The 21,207-nt window shown below is 33.8% G+C and overlaps 3 protein-coding genes across 3 annotated transcripts; 2 read left to right on the top strand and 1 right to left on the bottom strand.

The window, feature by feature from the left end:
- Positions 1 to 8: 8 nt before the first annotated feature.
- LOC114751901 (protein FAR-RED IMPAIRED RESPONSE 1-like) lies at positions 9 to 1,130 on the bottom strand (the record flags this gene model as incomplete). The annotated part of the gene is given in 4 exon segments (XM_028940593.1): positions 9 to 61; positions 64 to 435; positions 438 to 1,068; positions 1,110 to 1,130. Coding segments are annotated over 4 exon segments (1,077 nt in total), but the record flags the coding sequence as incomplete, so codon positions are not given.
- A 7,254-nt stretch (positions 1,131 to 8,384) lies between these two features.
- LOC114751900 (uncharacterized) lies at positions 8,385 to 8,803 on the top strand. Its single transcript, XM_028940591.1, has 2 exons — positions 8,385 to 8,449; positions 8,554 to 8,803. Exons 1-2 carry the CDS (start codon positions 8,385 to 8,387, stop codon positions 8,801 to 8,803), a joined length of 315 nt encoding a protein of 104 aa, XP_028796424.1.
- An 8,653-nt stretch (positions 8,804 to 17,456) lies between these two features.
- LOC114751896 (probable E3 ubiquitin-protein ligase RHY1A) lies at positions 17,457 to 20,220 on the top strand. Its single transcript, XM_028940583.1, has 3 exons — positions 17,457 to 17,820; positions 18,872 to 19,059; positions 19,578 to 20,220. Exons 1-3 carry the CDS (start codon positions 17,611 to 17,613, stop codon positions 19,969 to 19,971), a joined length of 792 nt encoding a protein of 263 aa, XP_028796416.1. The 5' UTR covers positions 17,457 to 17,610; the 3' UTR covers positions 19,972 to 20,220.
- The last annotated feature ends 987 nt before the right edge of the window (positions 20,221 to 21,207 follow it).

Genomic DNA, 21,207 nt, shown 5'->3' with positions numbered 1-21,207 from the left:
TCTGTCCAAGACTTAAATATGCATTTGTTGAACTTCGGCAAGAAATTCTTATACCTTTTATCACCATAGAAAGATTTTCAGGTATCCTATCAAGTACGTGCCAAAGAGAAAAGCAATGGCGTGCATTTGGGAAGACTTCTTCAGCTGATGCCTTCAAGGCTTTGTCTTGATCTGTGATTATGACTTTAGGAGCTTGCCCACCCATTGCTCTAGTCCATGTCTTCATCAACCAAACAAATGTTGGTTTGGTCTCATCAGCAACCAATGCACATCCAAGCAATATGGGCTGAAAGTGATGGTTCACTCCAACAAAAGGAGCAAATGGAAACTTATCATTGCTTTTGATGTAAGAAGTATCAAACGAAACTACATCATTAAAACTGACATAATCACTCCTACTTTTTGCATCAACCCAAAACAAATTTCTCAAGCGTGTTCTTCATTCAAATCAATAGCATAAAAGAAGTTAGGATTCTCCTTTTGAATGTGCTTAAAATACTCAAGAATAACACGAGCATCTCCCTCGTCCAAAGCCAGATGTTGGCCTCTTTCAAACTGATAATTTACATCACTGAGATGAGACCCAAAGTTATGGCAGCCACTAGATTGCTTAGACATTTCAACGTACATCTTTCTGGTACGTTCACTAACAGCATGCAATATATCAATGTTATTCTTTTCAGCTAACTTCACATTTCTATGAATCCGAAAATGATATGCCAAAGCTGGTAGAAGTTCATGATTATGCTCCTTTATGAATTCATGAATTATCCACTTTCCATCTGCCCTTCTCTTCACATGCATGCAGGCTTTGCAATCTGTCTTCTTTACACTTGGCCTTCGACTGCTCCCACTATCTGACTCGGGAGTAAATCCATATCTAGAGCATGCGAATTTGGCATCAATAAATTCTTTGGTTTTCTTTGAACGCCTGCTGTTTTTTATTGAAGTGGTGAATCCCATAGATTTGGCATATTCTTGATAAAATGAATAAGCTGCTTCATGAGAATCAAATTCAATGCCCTTGTGTGGCTCAAAATCTCTGTCCCCTTCATACAACAGAACATCCTTTTAGGGTTAACAACAAGATCACCACCTGTGTGATGCACTTCATGCAAAGCATCAACCATATTTTACTCATTGCATCAGCAGACACACTGCTCTGGCCTGTTATTAATATTTCAACAAAATAACATCTTATCAGTACAATGATGAGATCTAGTCATAAAAAATCATAACCTACAATGACTCCGGAGAAAAAGGTAAAGAAATAATGTACACTTGACGCTAGTATGCTACACATAAAATAAGGATGTTTCGTTATAATTGTGATAAATTTAACAACAAATCATGGCATAAGCTTCCGAAAGCAAGATCTCTATCAAAAAAAAAAAGAAAAAAGAAAAAAAAAGGCTTCCGGAAGCAAGATTGATAAATAACAATACAGTGTAGTGGTTCTAGCTTGGCTAAAACATGAAGTTCCTTGATCATTTTGTACCATGTTTTCAAATAAAAACATAACAGTATGCCCTTGATGTTGTCCATCATCTTTGTCCATTAAGTTTTTTGAAACTTTTCAAACTAAATGCCATTTAAGAACAACCAATCAAAAAGACAAACCACTATTACCGGCAATCCAAAGAACTCCATGATCTTATTGATCAATCCACAATTACCTTTCAAGTTTCAATCAAGCATACATCTCTTTTCTCTTTTCAAATCACATTTCACCCCTGATAATGTGTCTTGGTTCTCACTTGTCAACTCTTATCTACAGTTAAATTGAGTTCTAAGCTTTTATATTAGCTGCAATTAGGCACCTCCACCAATTGGTCATTAGTCTTGTTCTTGAAATCAATACATGAGATCATGGCATCAAATATTTGTTTCTTTTCCATAAATTCCAGACCACTACGTCACAGAACTCTGAGGTCAACATATGTTTACCTAGCAAGAAAAGGAACTATGTCAAAGTTATGTCAGTAGCTTTCACTGCCAGCATTTCTATGCAAACAAAGCCTCACTAAGCAATCAAGAGAATTCTCAGTTTCTCACAAAGCATGTGAATCATCATTTCTTTACTACACAAATTGCGACAGCAGAACAACAAAATGAAGAGAGGGGAGAGAGTGAGGAAGAGAGGAAAACCTCTTGGTGAGTTATAGGTGGAATGATCACGGCCCTCTGCAATTTGAAATTTAGGCGAGTGGGAAAACCCGCGAGTGGGACGAAACGCTCGGAAATTGGGAAGCTAGGGTTTGGTGCTCACCGTTTCTCACTCGCGAAACAATTTTGGATCGGAGAGGAAATCGCCAGTTCCACTCGCTTCACTCACTCGCTCGTCTCTATCTCTCTTCCTCTGATTTCACAGCGCGTCGACGTCGTCGGCCACCTGTTAATTGGTATTTTTGTTTTTTGTTTTTTTATTATTAATTTCGGGACAATGTCTGTTCTTCCCCTACACGCGTGACGCGTGAGTCATGGTGACCCGGGACCCTGTTCCGGATGTTTGAGGACCTAGCGCGTGACATCGGGGACAAAGTGCCCTGCCGCACATTACATGTCATGGTTAGGTTAGTAAATTAAATACTGCCTCCTTGTATTTATATTCTTAATATATAAAATATATAAAATTAGTTAATTAATTTAAATTAATTAAATTAATTTTTAATTTAGTTATTTATAATAAATAGGTATTTTTAAAATATTATTACTAATTATATGTATTAGTTAAAATATTATTTTATAAAATATTTGACATGTGTAATTATTACGAGAATCATCTTAAAAAAATAGATAAATATGAGAAAAAAAAAAGTGAATTAAAATATTATATTTAAAACCAAATTGAATATCAAATTGGCTCTTATATTAAGGATCGGGGGTAGTAATAATTATAAAAAAAGTTAACACCAATTTAATCTCTAAAATTTGATTTCATTTTAATTTTAGTCTTTAACAGTCTATAATAACAAGTTTTATAGTAAAAAATAATAGCTTTTGAGACTTTTTTTTAATTATTTTTTTTACTTGGAACCTTATTGTAATTCTTTTTTTTTCATTCATTCATCCCTCCCTCTTCATTGGCAAGAAACTTGGCAGAAGCAGGCAATGGAGCAGGGTCCAAGAAAGCAAGGGCAATGAGGAAGCAGAGAGCGCGTAAAGGAGAGAATTGAGCGATGCTGCCCAAGTGCCTGTTAATTAATGTCCGTCCAAATCTCTCACATTTATCGGAAAAATTATAATGGAATTCTAAACAAAAAATAATAATTATTAAAAAATCATAATAATAATTTAATTAACTTATAATGACAAATCTTAGAATAAAAAATGAGAATTTATAAAATTTATTTTATAATTTTTTTTCTCGAATCTTATAGTAATTCTCTCTTCTTTATTTGAAGAAACTTCTATTGAGATTCCATTTTAACCACAATGCACGCATATTTTAGCAAATGGAATCAATTTCAGCAGTGACGACCATTATGCTCATTGTGATGAAAGAACCATACCGTATATTTTTATCTGTTTGAGTTTAAAATTTAAAAATTATTTTTTAAAAAAATGATAATTAAGAAAGTATCTTTATTTTAGATCTTGTATAGATGAAAATAATTTTTAAAAGAATAAAACAGAAAAATAAAATCCAATCCTAATAATCCAAAAGCACTTATTCTTGTAATCCGAAACAAAATTTATCTCACATAATTAAAAATTTATTTTTACAATATCCTACGTCCTTCTAAATAGGCACTAAATTTAGATGTAGGAAGTAGTAATGAGTTTTTAATACTCATCCGTATGCTCAGCACCGGAACTCATTTCATTCTGTTTTCATTAAGGTCCTATTTGCCATCACGTTTAAAATCATTTGCGAATAATTTTATATAAACTGAGACAAATTTTTCTCATATATTTATCCCGTATTTTATAAATCAAGATTGAAAAGCTTGTAATAAGCCTTTCCAAACGGCCCTAATTCGTCCCCCTACAATCCATCCAATATGAGTAGATAAATAAAGCCACTTTTGACACTCAGCGTTGCTTGTAACCGCAGACTAATTTTCAAACCTCCCCAATGGAACCTATATTTATGAATATGAATTTGTGCTTTTCTCAGTACTATATTGGAAACTTACTCTCTTGCGTGCATCCGTAGTTGTTGCAATAGTACTTGCATGGTCGTGATTATAAATGCCAACGTCTCACCTGTGATTCCTAGCAAGTTCACAAACAGCGTTTTGATCATCCAAGAGAGACTCATAACTTGGATCGAAACCCAACGCATAGCAATACATACTATATTGCATTATTCACATATTGCCTATGGCAGTTCTCTCCGTGGCAAGAGCAGGCAGCATCGCCAAACCAAAGTTGTTGCGTCTCAGGTAATTTTTACTCCTCTTGTCCTAAATATAAGACTCTTATACACATTAATATAATGGTTTTATATTTAAGACCAGAGGAGTATTTCTTTGAATATTTTCTTCAAATGCTTACCATATAAACTTCTTCTAAACGCTTATTATCGGCCGGAATGAATTGTGTGAGAAGATCATTATACAGAGGAAAAAGAGTGAGCTGAGCAAGATCCGCCAGAAGGTTGTGAAGAAAGATGTGGGGCTTCAGGAGGAAGCTGTGAAAAGAAAGATAGCGGAGGTGACGGAGGAAGAGGAGGGACAGTGTGGGTCCCACATCCAAGGACAGGAATATATGTCCCGAGAGGGGAAGAGTGGGTTATGAAGGACGTGCCTGGAAATGCATCCACCTTCACTCCTACTTGCTGGTTCAGAAACGACCAGATCTCAACCATCCCAACTCTTGAAATTTATTTTTTGAAATCATAATTCACTTATCTATGACACTACCTATGATCCTAATTATAAGCCTTTATTTATTGTCTATAAATAATATCTTGTAATTATGACGGAAGTAGTTTTTTTTATTTTTTATGGAGAGTTCTTCGACATCTCAATCTTATGAGCTATACTAAGTTTATGTATATGTAGTCGCATTGTCCTACGTTTCTAAATAATTTTATTGTAATATAATTAGCCAAGTGAGAATGATAATATAATATTCCTTCTGTCCTTAATATAAGACCTATTTATCATATTTATCGATATTTCTAAATTACCTCTATGAATACTCCATTAATCATAATCAAATAAGTGAGGAAGGGAGGATATTAAGAAAGATAATTATAGTGTTTTAAGAAAAATATTTTATATTTTTTATAATTAACTAATTTACCTAACTTTCTCAATCTGATCAAATTAATTAAATAGGTCTTATATTAAAGACTGAAAAAGTATAATTATATATAGATTGTATTTTGGCCTGAAATTATACGGGAACTTGGCTGGAAAGTACTGTATATGCGTGAGCCACTTAATAGCCCCGCCAACGCAATCCGACGATGCATTGGGTCGACAGGTGTACGCTATTTGAAACCGACGAGAAATTATCGGATTCCTGCTGGTCTTATATACTCTTCCGGTTCTTAATAAAAAACTCATTTAACTAATTGATTAGATTAAGAAAATTAGATAAGTTAGTTAATTATAAGAAAAGTAACACATTTTTCCTAAAACACCATAATCATCTTTTTTAATACTCCATCTCCCTCTTCTACTTGATTATGATTGAGGGAATATCCATAGGGGTAATTTAGAGGAAAGTGATAAATATGAGAATGGATCTTATATTAGAACTAAAATCAACTTAAGAATTAGATTCTATATTAAGACCCGAAAAGTACTATATAGGAACACGAAGGAACCTTCGATCTTCCATACGAGTGGTGGTACGGTAAATAAAAATTAGGCGCGTGTCATGGAGGTACAACTAGAATCTAAAATCACTATGGGCTCAAAAAAAAAAAAGGTTCAATTGCAACTATCGGAAAATTATATTCCTCCAATTTTTATCATAAGATTTAATATTAAATTGATTTTAATTCAAATATAAAATTTATTTTTCATTTGTTAATTTATATAATTAACTAACTTATCTAATTTTTTAAATTTAATTAATTAGTAAATAGGTCTTATATTAAAAATAAAATGAGTTTAGAAGAGATGGATGGTTTTATTATTAGTCACTTTATAATGTACTCCCCCGTTCCTTATTATAAGAGACAAATAACCGAAAACGTTGATCAAAAAACAGTTAAAATTAGTTAAAAACATTAATGTGTAAAAAGTATAATTTTTCCAAAAATGCCCTCATTAATAAGGAGAGAGAGCATGAGAGAGAACAATTAATTATTAAAAGAAAGAGAAGTGGGAGGGAGGAGAGGTGTGAATTGGAGATAATAAATATGGCTAAAATAGTAAATCAACACAAAAAAGTAGAGACAACTGTAAGTGTCTCTTATATATAGGAACATCCATAAGCATCAATGTCTCTTATAATAAGGAACGAGAGAGTATATATTAATTAAGCTTCTTTTCGATATCATTCATATTTAGAGTCATTGATTATGAGAAAGAATGCAATATAATTATCAAAATTTTCTATTTGAATATGGGCAAAATCAAAAATTTATTCTATTTACCCACAGAATTAATTAGAGTTAAAATGCAAATTTGTCTTGAAGATTTTTATTTAAGAGCAATATTGTCTCTGATTTTTTTTCGGCCTCAATGTTGTGTTGGAAGCTTCAAAACGTAAAATTAAAATGACGTAAAATTTGAGGAATTAAAAATATTATTAACCCTTATAAAAATTTATGTAAAAACTTAAATATTTCTCAATAAAATTCGAAGTCACGGCATTGGGAAAAAAATTTTATAACAAAAATTACAAGTAACAATGGAAATTTAACCCTGCTATATATCAATGATATAAATTTTAAGTTAATTACCTGTCACCAAAGAGGTTGAAAAATTTTGCATGTATGTAAAACTTGGTAAAGCATCAATTCTTTTTCTTATTAAAAGTAGAAAAAAGAAATTAATTAAATGTAAATAAGTCGTGTGAACAAAAAAAAACAACACAATTCTTTTTTAATCGAAATTAGCATTCACAATGGGAGTTTTTTTTTTTTTTTAATCCTTACCTAAAATGTTTTGCAAATTCAAATTGGAATGTGGAGGAATGCAGAGTACAGAATGTACAGAATTCCACTAATTGTATTTTCAGGAAAGATAGGTGAGGTGATTTCATTCATTCCGTCCTTTTCATTGGCAAGAAACTTGGCAGAAGCAGGCAATGGAGCGGGGTCCAAGAAAGAGAGGGCAACGAGAAAAAGCAGAGAGCGCGTAAAGGAGAATTAAGCGATGCTGCCCGAGTGCCTATTAATTAATGTCCGTCCAAATCTCTCACATTTTTTATCGGAAAAATTATAATGGGATCCTAAAAAAATTATTATTATTATTAAAAAATCTTAACAACAATTTGAATAAACTAGTTTTAGAATAAAAAATAATAATTTATAAGATTTATTTCATAATAATTTTTTTCTTTAGAATCTTATACTAATTCTCCCTTCGTTATTTTGAAGAAACTTCCATTGAGATCCCATTTTAACCACAATGGACGCGTATTTTAGCAAATAGAATCAATTTCAGCGGTGACGACCATTATGCTCATTGTGATGAAAGAACCATACCGTATATTTTTATCTTTTTAATTTAAAATTTAAAAATTATTTTAAAATATTTTTAAAAGAATAAAACAGAAAAATAAAATCCAATCCTAATAATCCAAAAGCACTTATTCTTGTAATCCGAAACAAAATTTATCTCAGATTTTGTGAATCATAATTAAAAATTTATTTTTACAATATCCTACATCCTTCTAAATAGGCACTAAATTTAGATGTAGGAAGTAGTAATGAGTTTTTAATACTCATCCGTATGCTCAGCACCGGAACTCATTTCATTCTGTTTTCATTAAGGTCCTATTTGCCATCACGTTTAAAATTATTTGCGAATAAGTTTTATATAAAACTGAGACAAAATTTTTCTCATAATTTATCCCGTATTTTATAAATCAAGATTGAAAAGCTTGTAATAAGCCTTTCCAAACGGCCCTAATTCGTCCCCCTACAATCCATCCAATATGAGTAGATAAATAAAGCCACTTTTGACGCTCAGCGTTGCCTGTAACCGCAGACTACTTTTCAAACCTCCCCCAGTGGAACCTATATTTATGAATATGAATTTGTGCTTTTCTCAGTACTATATTGGAACTTATTCTCTTGCGTGCATCCGTAGTTGTTGCAATAGTACTTGCATGGTCGTGATTATAAATACTAACCTCTCACCTGTGATTCCTAGCAAGTTCAGAACAGCGTTTTGATCATCCGAGAGAGATTCATAAATCGGATCGAAACCCAACGCAATACATACTAATATTGCATTATTCACATATTGCCTATGGCAATTCTCTTCATGGTGGCAAGAACAGGCATCATCACCAAACCAAAGTTGTTGCACCTCAGGTATTTGATTTCTTTGAATATTTTCTTCAAATGCTTACCATGTAAACTTCTTCTAAACGCTTATTATCGGCCGGAATGAATTGTGTGAGAAGTTCATTATACAGAGGAAAGAGTGAGCTGAGCAAAGATGCCAGAAGGTTGAAGAAAGGTACGAGGCTTCAGGAGGAAGCTGTGAAGAGAAAGATGGCGGAGGTGGCGGAGGAGGAGGGACGGTGGGTCCCCCATCCGAGGACGGGAATATTTGTCCCGAAAGGGCAAGAGTGGGTTATGAAGGACGTGCCTGAAAGTGCAGCCACCTTCACTCTGACTTGCTGGTTCAGAAACGACCATGATCTCAACCATCCCAACTTTTGAAATTTATTTTTTGAAATCATAATTCACTTTTCTGTGATGCTTATTACGGAGAGTTCTTCGAACATCTCAATCCCATGAGGCTGTACTGAGTCTATGTATACGTACTCGCATTGTCCTGAGCTTTTAAATAATTTTCATTGTAATATAATTAGCCAAAGATACACTGTGTGTCAGCAAGTGAGAATAATACTCCTCTTGTCCTTAATATAGGACCCAATTTTTGAGTTGGTTTTGATCCTAAATATAAGACCACATTTCTTATATTTATCAATTTTCTCTAAATTACCCTATAAATACTCTCTCAACCATAATCAAGTAGAGGAGGAGGGAGAGGGGGTATTAAGAAAGATGATTATGGTATTTGGGAAAAACGTTACTTTTCTTATAATTAACTAACTTACCTAACTTCCTTATATCTATCTAATCAAATTAGTTAAATAGTTTATATTAAGGACTGAAGGAGTATAATATAATATTACTCTTAATATAAAATCTAGTTAACTAATCTCAGTAGATTAAAAAAATTAGGTAAGTTAGTTATTTTTCTTAAAATATCCTTACTAATCAAATATATTGATTAAAACTATCATTATTATAAGAACTATCTTAAGAAGAAATGAATAAATATGAGAGATAAAGTAGATTAGAGTCTTATATTTAAGATTAAAATAAAAATTAAACAAATTTTTATATTAAAGATCAAAAGGAGCATAATTATATATAGATTTTGTTTTGGCCTGAAATTATATATAGGGTATGGAACTTGGAAAAGTACTGCTATATGCATGAGCCACGTGATGGGCCCGCCAACGCAATCCTACGATGCATTGGGTCGACAGGTGCACGTTACTTAAACCGATGAGGAAATTATCGGATTCCTGCCGGTCTTAGGAGCACGAAGGAACCTTCGATTTTCCATACGAGTGGTGGTACGGCAAATAAAAAGTTAGGAGCATGTTATGGAGGTGCAACTAGAATCTAAAATCAGTATGGGCTCAACAAAAAATGGGCTGATTGCAACCATCAGAAAATTATAATACTCCTCTAATTTTTACTGTAGAACTTAATTATTAAATTAATTTTCGTTCTAAATATAATATTTATTTTTTATATTTAGTGATTTATATAATAACTAAATTATCTAATTTTTTTAATTTAATCAAATTAGTTAAATAAATCTTATATTAAATATAAGAAGAGTTTCTTGAAGAGTCAATGGCTTTTATATTAGTCACTTTATAGTGTGTGTGTATATATATATTAATTAAGCTTCTTTTCGATATCATTCATATTTAGAGTCATTGATTATGAGAAAGAATGCAATATAATAATCAAAATTTTCTATTTGAATATGGGCAAAATCGAAAATTTATTCTATTTGCACACCGAATTAATTAGAGTTAAAATACAGAATTGTCTTGAAAATTTTTATTTAAGACCAATATTGTCTCTGATTTTTTCGGCCCCAATGTTGTGTTGGAAGTTTTCAAAACGTAATTACATCTTATTAAAAAATTGATATTGATCATTAAAGAAATTGACGTTGATCGTTAATGTTGAAGGACAACATTACTCCATTTTAGGGGGGTAATCTCAAACTAATTTTTTTTTTTGGGTTTTTAGGACAAATTTGCATTTTAACCAGTAAATTATATCACATCTACCCGCAATCAAGCATGACACTATCCCTTCTTTAGTTTTGAAGTACTTAGATGTGAATATAAGAGGAAATACACATGCATATGAAAACAAGTTTGTTAAAGCTAAAATAATTTTTATCTAATGCTGTGGCTAGCTACCAGTTAGCTACCAACACGTGTGCTTTTTAGAAAAAGAATTTTTTTTGTTTAAAAAAGGTTTAAGTAAGTTGAGTTTCGAAACCTTATCGATCAGGATTAAAACTTTCCTTCAAACTTAAAAAACGCTTACAAAGGTGTTTACAAATCGCCCGTTAACAAGGTCCTTACATCAATAGTAGGATTTGAACTCATCATCTTGTAGGTTATGAGTGAACTCCTTACTAATTGAACTAACTCTTGTTGATAAAAGAAAAAATTGATCATGAGTATCTTCTTCTGCTTTTGCCTGTACCTGTCACCTCATTTTTGTATCTGGGTGCCTTATGAAACGAAAGACCTCATCAACGGTATATATTGAGTCGACACGTGTATATATATTCTTAGAAAGCTATGAAGACCATGCATTTGGATCGGCCATGCGTGCATTTGGATCGGCCATGCGTTGGTTAATATAAAAAGTATTTAACCAATTTAAGTACATTAATAAAATTTATTTAGTTTATTATTTGTAACAAATATAAGTTAATTTTCTTAAAGTATCATTAATAAAAATTTCGTTAATATGTATAATCAATAGTATACTTGAAATACTACCTCCGATCCTTAATATAAGATCAAGTTTGACTTTTATTTTGATTCTAAATATAAGAGCCTAATCTACTTTGTCTCTCATATTTATATATTGTTTTTCCAAGTAACCCTTCTAATAATGACAGTTCTAGTCAATATACTTGATTAGTAAGGATATTTTAAAAAAGACAACACCTATTTTGGATAAATAACTAACTCAATTTACTTTCTTAATCTCCTCAAATTAGTCAAATGGCTCTTATAAGTATGACCGGAGATAGTAATAAATTATGAATTTAAGAGGCAAAATGAATTGAGGTTTTAAATTTAGAATTTAGAATTAAATTCAAACCTAATTAGTTTTTATATTAATAGTTGGAGGTACTATTAAAAAGGAATAACTTGTAATGTTCTGCAAAGGATGATGGGAAGAAAAAAAATAAGCTGGGAGCATTACGTGCGCAGATACAGCAGAAAATATGGCTCCGGTTCAAGAGATTGACAAAATTTTAATGATACTTGATTAAGATAAAAATATGGTTAATTCCAAGCAGGATGTATCATGTATGGCAAATTAACTTATTGCATTGGCTTTATTTTCCTGCCAATAATTCATGCATGCTTCATATAGGTTAGTACCAACAAAAAAAATAAGATCAGGATGTTAGATGCATCTGAAAAATAAAATTAGGGTGTTGAACCAAAATATTTATACCAGTACAATGAATACGCATATGGCAATTCATTACTCCCTATTAACGCACGGTTACAAAACTAAAACTGTCAAAGAAGATAAAAATTGTTTGGATATTGCTATTATCATCCATTTCAAGAGAAAGCATTTCTCAAATTGTCACGAACAGGCAAGAATTTATAACCACTGGTTAATTTTTCAAACGTGTATCTGAATTTGTTCTTTAGCATGCACTTTCACAGGCGTATACTATAGAACTTATTCTCTGATTTAATTGCTTCTATTTGCATGAACATATTATAAATACTTCTTAAAGAAAAAGTTCTAATTGCTTCTTAATTGTTAAACTCATTCCAGATCCTTATACTCATTCCAAGTCCTTATTAATGCATAAGTCTTGATTTTGATTTTTACACATAAGCCACGTTAGTTCTAGTTAGCAGTTTATATATATAAGCCTAGTTAACGGTGTTAATGCCACGTCAGTAGAATTAAATCAGTTCGCATCTTTTTCAGTACTGTGGAATGGGGAAGAAAGCCCAAATTTCAAGCCCTCTAGGGGAATCCGTCAGGGTGATCCATTGAGCCCTTATATCTTTGTGCTTTGTATGGAGAGACTAAGCCATACTATCAGAGCTGAATGTTTAGCCAAGAGATGGAAACCCCTCAGGTTTGGAACCAATGGACCGGCAATCTCACACCTATTTTTCGCTGATGATCTGATTCTCTTTACAGAGGCAAGCATGAACCAAATGGAGGAAATCAGACGGGTCTTAGGGGAGTTCTGTAAGGTGTCGGGCCACAGAGTCAACTTGACAAAGTCAAAGATGTTCTGCTCTAAACATATTCACATTGACCAGGCTAATGAACTCAGTCAGAGTCTTGGTATTGGGCTGACAGCTGATCTAAGGAAGTACCTAGGAGTCCCCATACTTCATAAAAGGGTTACTAAGGAGACTTTTAAGCAGCTGATACAGAAAACTAAAAGAAAACTATCCCTGTGGAAGTGTAGACACCTTACTATGGCAGGGAGATCTATCCTTATTAAGGCTGTTTTATCAGCTCTACCAAGCTACCAAATGCATTCTCAAATGCTTCCAAAAGGGACCCTACAGGAGCTTGAAAAAATCAGCAGGTGTTTCCTCTGGTCACAAGAAGAAAACACAAGGAAACTACACCTTGTATCTTGGGAGACAGTCACTAAACAGAAAAAAGCCGGCGGCCTAGGCCTAAAAAACCTGGTGAAACAAAATCAAGCTTTCACTCTTAAACTCTGCTGGGGGTTATTGATGAAGGACGATGCGCTATGGGTAAAAATATTGAAGGCAAAATATGGTTGCGGTACTGCAGAGATGCCAAGTGTTAATAAGAAAAAGACAGAATCAAGAACATGGCAAGCTATCCGAGGTGCCTGGGACCGTTTTGTTTCTGGGCTGGGGAGGAAAATTCATAATGGCCGAAACACAGCTTTTTGGGTAGATCTATGGACACCACTGGCTAGACCCCTAATCTCCTATGTAGGCGACCCAAGGGGAATCAATACATCTGAAAAAGTTGGCGAGCATGTTACTCCCTCTGGATATTGGGATACCTCCAGATGGCTGGGAAAGCTTCCACGGTGGGTCGTTAATATTCTAAGAAGACTGAAACCCCCAAGTCCTGGTCACGAAGATAGCTTCCAGTGGAGACCTGCTCTGGATGGGGCCTTTTCTGTCAACTCTGCGTATAAGTTCCTGATGAAGGAAGAAGCAATAGCAGATCAATCCATTTGTAAACAGATTTGGAAGTGGCGGATTCCCGAAAAAGTTAAAATTTTCATGTGGCAATTATCTCACGAGAGAGTACTCACAAATTCACTAAGAGCTCAATGGGGTCTCTCAAATTCGAGTGAATGCCCGTTTCGGTGTCAGAATGAGGAGAGTATTTTACACACACTAAGAGATTGTGAGAGAGCTAGAAACTTTTGGTATCAAATGTTATTAACTAACCACACTGCTAGTTTCTTTTCTGGTAATTTGCAGGGATGGCTCAAGTGGAACACTCGAAATAGCCCGGGAAAAAAATCTCTTCGCACCAATCCTTGGAACAGAGTATTTAGTTTGGGCTGCTGGATTCTATGGACTTCTAGGTGCCAATATGTCTTCGAAGGAACCACACGATCTACATCGGACCTTGTGCACCAATGCTCTTACCTCATCATGGAACAAGTGATAAACAATGAGCTTTATCACCAAGTTTATAAGGAGGTGGGGGATCAAGAAACACGATGGACACCACCGCCACAAGATGCAGTTCGAATTGATGTTGATGGCTCGGTAAGATATGATCAACAAGCGGCATGTGGAGGATTAATTCGAAATCATGAAGGAAAATGGATCATGGGATTTACGAAATCTCTGGGTATATGTTCTGTCAGAGAAGCAGAGTTAATGGCGATCAAACACGGACTGGAGCTCGGCCATAAATTGGGTTTCCAGAAAACTCTGATATATTCTGACTCGCTGGACGTTTTTAATATGCTCACAAGAGACTACGCAACAGACCGCTCCATAAGCAGTTCACTCCGAGAGGTTAGAAGCCTTCTATTGCAAAGTGGAGAGACGGAGCTTAGACACACACGTAGAGAGAACCTGAGGTGTGCTGATTTTCTTGCGCGAAAGGGACACGTGAGCTCAGAGGAGTTGATCTTATTTCCGGACGTTCCAAGTGGATGCTGGCACGTGTTTGCCGAAGACCTCCAGAGAGACCAATAGCACCCCGCCTGGCTCTGTGTTTTTTGTATTTGTTTTGTAGTCTCTTGCGAGACCTTTCCAAGCCTCAGCTTGCCTTTTTTCCAAAAAAAAAAAAAATCAGTTAGACTTAGATCTAAGTTCTTATGAACTTGTAGGGATGAATGTCTTGCACAATGTAAAGTATAGAATAGAGACGAAAAACAATGAAACCAAATTATAAGAATGAAAACCAAAATTCATTGAAAATATGAGTTTAACTCAAAAAATATCTGGGTAATATTAACTCAAAAATTATTTAGTAACAGCAATAAATTGTTTGGTTTGCATAATTTTAATATGTACCACCCCCGGTCTTAATTATAAGATTTTGTTTGTAGACTATAAATGAGGTTTTATAATTAGAACTAGAGATAGTACTCCTCCGGTCCTTAATATAGGACCCATTTAACTAATTTGATTATATTAAGGAAATTAGGTAAGTTAGTTAATTATGATATAAGTGACACATTTTTCCTAAAACACCATAATCATCTTTCTTAATACCCCTCTCCCTCTTCTACTTGATTATGGTTGAGGGAGTGTCCATAGGGATAATTTAGAGAAAATTGATAAATATGAGAAATGGGTCTTATATTTAGGACCAAAACCAACTCAAGAATTGGGTCCTATATTAAGGACCGGAGGAGTATTATACTATATCTGGTTCTTAATATAAGATCTCGTTTGACTTTTATTTTGATCCTAAATATAAGACCTCAATCCATTTTGTTTCTCATATTTATGTATTTTTTTTTTCATAAAATAGTACTTCTAATAATGATAGTTCTAACCAACACACTTGATTAGTAAAGATATTTTAGGAAAGACAACACATATTTATTATAAATAACTAATTTAACTTACTTTTTTAATCTTCTCAAATTAGTCAACTAGCTCTTATAATTAGGATAGGTGATCGTATTTAAATAGAAAGGAGTAATTACTATTTGGTTGTACTTGAAATATGGATGGATAAGGATAAGACCATAAATATGTTCAGAATATGCTAGGAATAGAGAGTGGGGAGCCCGCGGTTTTGGCCTTGGCGAAGACTATCAATATGATTATTGCCTCCGTTCAACGGTTAACCTCATTGGGGTGTTAGATCTTTTTTAATTTTTGCCTGCCATTGAGAGTTCGATATGCTTTTCATTGTTGGCCACATTCTAGAAAGATGCTCTCTTAGGCCTCGAATATAAAAATTTTTAGGATTTTTCTATTGTGTTAATTATTTTTTTTTATCAAGCCAAATAATTTTGATCAAGAATTATTTTTTTACAGTTACCTGCGCCCTTGGGGTGCAGTTATTCATCTGAATTTGTTCTTTAGCATGCACTTTCCTGGGCGTACTATAAAACTCATTCTCTGATTTGCTTCCGAAATACTACCTCCGGTGTTAATTATAAGAGTCAATTGACTAATTTGAGGAGATTAAAGAAGTAAATTGAGTTAGCTATTTGTCCTAAATATGTGTTATCTTTTCTAAAATATCCTTGCTAATCAAGTGTATTAACTAGAATTATAATTATTAGAAGGATTATCTTGGAAAAAATTGAGTAAATATGAGAGACAAAATATATTGACGTCTTATATTTGGACCAAAATAAAAGTCAAACAAGATCTTATATTAAGGACCCGAGGTAGTAATTTTCATTAATATGCATAAAAATATTTTTTTAAAAACAATCTCGCTGCTTCATTTGATATATTAGCTGAAGAAGTAAATTGTAAACGTCTGAGCTTTGAGAAAATATCAAAATTGTTGGCAAAAAAAAGAAGAGCAAATATCAAAATTTTCTGCTTCTATTTTTTCAGGTTATATGAACTTGCCAGGATTAAGAAAGATGGACGCATACCGGTTAGTTTTTTTTTTTTAACATAAGTATAGCATATTAAGTTTTTTTTAAAAAAAATATATCTAGTATTTTAAAATATTTTATCATGTATTTTTTTAAGTGTATCTAACATTTTAAATTTTCTTTATACATTCAGCACTTTAAATTATTAAATATATAAAATAAAATTAAAAAACATTCTTAACGTGCTAGACGTAGTTAAAAAAATAGTTCAGAATGCTGGTACATCATAAATTATTTTAGGAATGTATCTAAAAGAATGCTCTGAGATGCCGTCCCCATCAACTTCTGTTATATTTACGTTGTGACCCCAAAAAAAAAAAAACGTTCTGTTATATTTACGAGAAAATTCTGCAGACGCGACAACCAGAGAATGAGAAATATAGCCGAAAGTACCACCACCACAAATTGTATTCTGATCACTTGGCTTTGATGGTAAAATTATGCATCACCGCCCCTCTTTCTAAATATAAGAGTTATAAAATCTTGTGTTGTTAATATAAAAACTAGTTGATTAATTTAAGTAGATTAAAAAAATTAATTATGTTAATTATTTGTAATAAATAAATTTTTTAAAAAAATATTATTACTAATCAAATATATTGGTTAGAACTATCATTATTATAAGGACTATCTTTAAAAAGAATAAATATAAAAGATAAAATAAATTTGTGTCTTATATTTAAAATCAAAATAAAAGTCAAACGAGCTTTTACGTTAAAGATCGGAAGTAATATAAGAAATTTATTTTTATTCTGAATACAAAATATTAATTTATTTTGTCTCCATATTAATTATGCATAATAAATGGTCTTTTGGAGAGGTAGTTACTAGTTACAACGCATTGTAATTACGATGCTCTTTCAATAAATTATTAATTGTTATTTGTGTTTTCTCTGGTTTTTTCTTTTTCAAATGAGTTATTCCATTTCGCTGCGCTTTCCCCTCCGCTTCTCGGAAAAGCAGGGGAAGAAACAGTGTTGATTTATCAGCATCACTGTGAAGCGCGAAATTCACAGAAACCTTCCTTGCGCTTAGATACAATATTTTCGCTCTGTTTCCTCTCAGATTCGGCATAACCGCTGAAGTAGAGAGATCGATTCGGGTTTGCTAGTGCATGACGAGTGCTTCGGAGCTATTCTACAATCGGAGGTATCGTTTGGGACGAGCCTCTGATTATCTTGGGAACGATTCGTTGCCCGATAGATACTTTCACCTCGATGTTAATAACCGTCGCCATCATCACCATCCACACGATTTCAGTGATGGTGAGACTCTCCGACGGTCCACGCCAACGCAGCGGCTATTCCATCGTTTGTCCTCCACGGTAAGCCTTTTTTTCTAATAACATTTTTATAGGCTTAATTTCTCTGAAAGAAGATCGAAGGGAGTAGACTTTTAGATAAAAGTCGAGCTACGGTACTTCTTTGGGTGAAATTTTGCGTGCAATTGGTTAATTAGACACCTGCTGTCAGCTTTGGGCATGAACAGCTCCTGGATTTTCATGGAATTGGATTATTGATCTAACTTCTAAGTGATGGCTATCAGAAAGCTAGTATAAGTTCTTTTACGCATTTCCGTGTCTTTATTTATGTTTGAAACTGGATCAATTAGGAAATCAACGATCTGGTGAGGATGCAAGTCTACAGGATTTCATTATTTTCCCATTCCATCGTGGAACTCTTCCTACGTACCAAAGGAAGCATACAAGAGGGGCTCTTCAAGGATTTGGTTTTGTTTGATGTTGCAATTGTTATAAAGCTTAACGTTCGGCTTAGGGATGTATCGAGGGTCCATGTTGCAAGTTTTACCCAGCTCAATGCCTCACTTAGATCTGGTTCCCCCATTAATGTTATCCCTGAATCTTATCGACTGGATCTATTTTGGGTTAAGGTTTGGGCATGGACCATGGACGATGTAGAGCTCAAGTTCACCATCCGATAGCTCATAATATATCACAAAATTTGAGAAGGTCGCCCAAATGTTAAGATCATTGTGCATTCGAGGCCTTCATGGATTAGCCTTTTAAGTTATAGTGTGCTATGGAGTTTTACTTGTCAGTCAAGCGGCCTTCTGCATCTTCTTTGAGCTAAAAGTTTTTAGATGTTTAATGTGTTTTTTCTAGTTAACTATGCTAAGCTTTTTTTCTTTTTCTCTCTCCCCCCCCCCCTTTTATGGGTTTGGTGTTATATGGCAATGTGAATATGCCCTTGGTTTTGTTTGTTAACTTTTGTCATTCCTCAAAGCATTACAGAATTGTCATTTGTTCACTTCTTTCCGTTGGTAGGAAATTGATAGTAGTGTTGATCTTTTATACCGAGGTTTGAGTTTGACTATTATGGTCTGAGTCTCCTAACTTACTATATTCGTTTCCTTAGGAGCGGGAATCAGCTAGACTTGACCGGTGGCATAACCGATCTCTTTCAAACACGAGCAATTCTGCTGAAAATGTTAGCAGTTTCAGGGGCCCTAGAGTGACTGGCAATGACAGGCTACCCGTAGCTGTGGTACATGCAAGGGCAAGACTCCTTCAGAGGCTGAGTGCAGCACCTCCGTCCAGAAACAGGTTTGCATTTAACACATTGTTTTCTTAGTTTGTTGTGGCACATGGACATGCGGTACAGCTTAGAAGCATCTGGTAGCTTATTATCTTGATATACAGTACTTCTATATCTGTGAAACAGAGAAGCTGGTAAGTGTCAATGTAATCTATGTGCCTGTCTGAATATGTGAAGAACGGATCTGGGTAAATGATCCAGTATCAATATCATATAGCCTAACCTGATCAATATATCATTATAAATATGTATGACATGTCTAGCTATTTATAAATCAGATGGTGCAGTTTACTTCTCATATTTTGTGTAATACACGGTCTTCTTCTTTTCCTCCCCCCCCCGGAGGGGCCGGGAACGAAACAAAATCGAGCAACTAATTTGGGATATATACGGCTTTTCACAGCTTGATAGGGAGCCAATATCTTAGATGCAACTATTGGTGTCTCGTCGTTTTGCTGTTTCTTGGTGTCATTTTATGATTAAGTGGCACTAATAGATGTCTTTGCTTCCCTCTTGTTTTTCTTAGGCAAAGAGGTAGAGCCTCTCTAGATATTGACGACATGAGGCATACTAACTTCAGGGATGAAGAGAGCAGTGAATCATCAACAACTGGTTTAGCTGAGGGTTTCTCATTAACTGACTTAACTTTACAAATGGAAAGGTCCCAACTCTCACATGAAGTGAACAAAAAACCACCAGGACTCAACCAGGAGGCCATAGACCGTTTGCATATGGAAGTATTTGGCAACAGGGAAACACAGAACGGAAGAACTGGAATCTATAGTACTGCAGGATTGTGGCATATGCCTAGAAACTTTTCTGGATGGAGACAAGCTGATACGCTTGCCATGTGGGCACAGATTCCACTCTGTCTGTTTGGATCCATGGGTTCGAAAATGTGGCGATTGCCCGTTCTGTAGAAGAGAGATATTTGTAAACTAGAAAAGCCAATGCGCATTGCATGAAGTTTGTGGACATGTTGCATCTGCATAAAGGGTAATGTCGTTGTTTTAGATGTTGTATTGCTGTTTTTGTGGTTATGAAAAATACCATGAAGTTGCATTTTTTCCGTAGTCATGCGGATTTGTATTGATAAAATTTGGTGCATGCTAGCATTTTTACTCGTACTTGTGACTATGAAATGAGAGCGTTGTGTTTTCTTGTTCCCATACCATAAGGATTGCGATTTTGTTCACCAAAAAATAAAGAATTGTGATTTTGTTGGAGAACATGCAACGTGATTAAAAAGAACAGAGAGTGATTATAAATCCCAGTACCAGCCAATAAACAGAAATCCTAGGCATGATATAAATTAATGGACAATGGAATCAGGAAGATCAGAAAATACGTACGAATCATATTTACGTGACCATGATTCAATTAATGCGAATGACGATGATACCTTTATGTGTTACTTGATGAAGTCGTTTCCCTAAAAAAATTGAAGTCAATCAAGATGAGCTGCATTATTATTATGCATATGAAGCCAAAATTTTTTTAAACATCTGCATATAGATATAGATATTGTACTAAAAAAATTGGAAAAGATTTTAACAAGTCATTAATTGGAAATATTTTTTGATACGTTAAGAGATTTTAGACCCTTAACCTTTTGATGGCAAGAAAAAGCCCTTGACCCTTGCATGCCCATCCTAAATCCCACCGTTTAATTGGAAATATTTAAATGATACAATATAAAATTACACAAGATTAATTTTGCGCATTACGTATTTCGTATTAAAATTTAAATAATTAGCCAATTGTATATGAATCCCAGAAATTCTAAAAATGAAAAAAAATTATCCCACAACTAAGTGAGAATATTTAAATATAAATTTTTAACTTAAAAATACGATTTTTTTTCCATTTTCGTTTTCGTTTTCATCTCTATCAAATTGCTTCCAGCAAATCAAATGCGGCATTAGGACTTTAGTAAAATGTTTATAATAATTTATAAGACTAAAATGTCATCAATTTTTTTTAATTCCCCAGCTGTCGTTCCCCACTTTTGTAAACTACTACTACATCCGGTTTTTAATATAAGAACTTGTTTGATTTTTATTTTAGTATTAAATATAAGACCCCAATCAATTTTATCTCTCATATTAATCTATTTTTTTTAAGATAATCCTTGTAATAATAATAGTTATGGCCAA

Source organism: Neltuma alba, unplaced genomic scaffold, assembly GCF_004799145.2.
Source record: "Neltuma alba isolate B1F8T4 unplaced genomic scaffold, ASM479914v2 tig00007148_pilon, whole genome shotgun sequence".
In the NCBI taxonomy this organism is placed as follows: domain Eukaryota; kingdom Viridiplantae; phylum Streptophyta; class Magnoliopsida; order Fabales; family Fabaceae; genus Neltuma; species Neltuma alba.
Note: the sequence above shows the minus strand (reverse complement) of the source record. Positions and strands in the feature narration are given on the sequence as shown.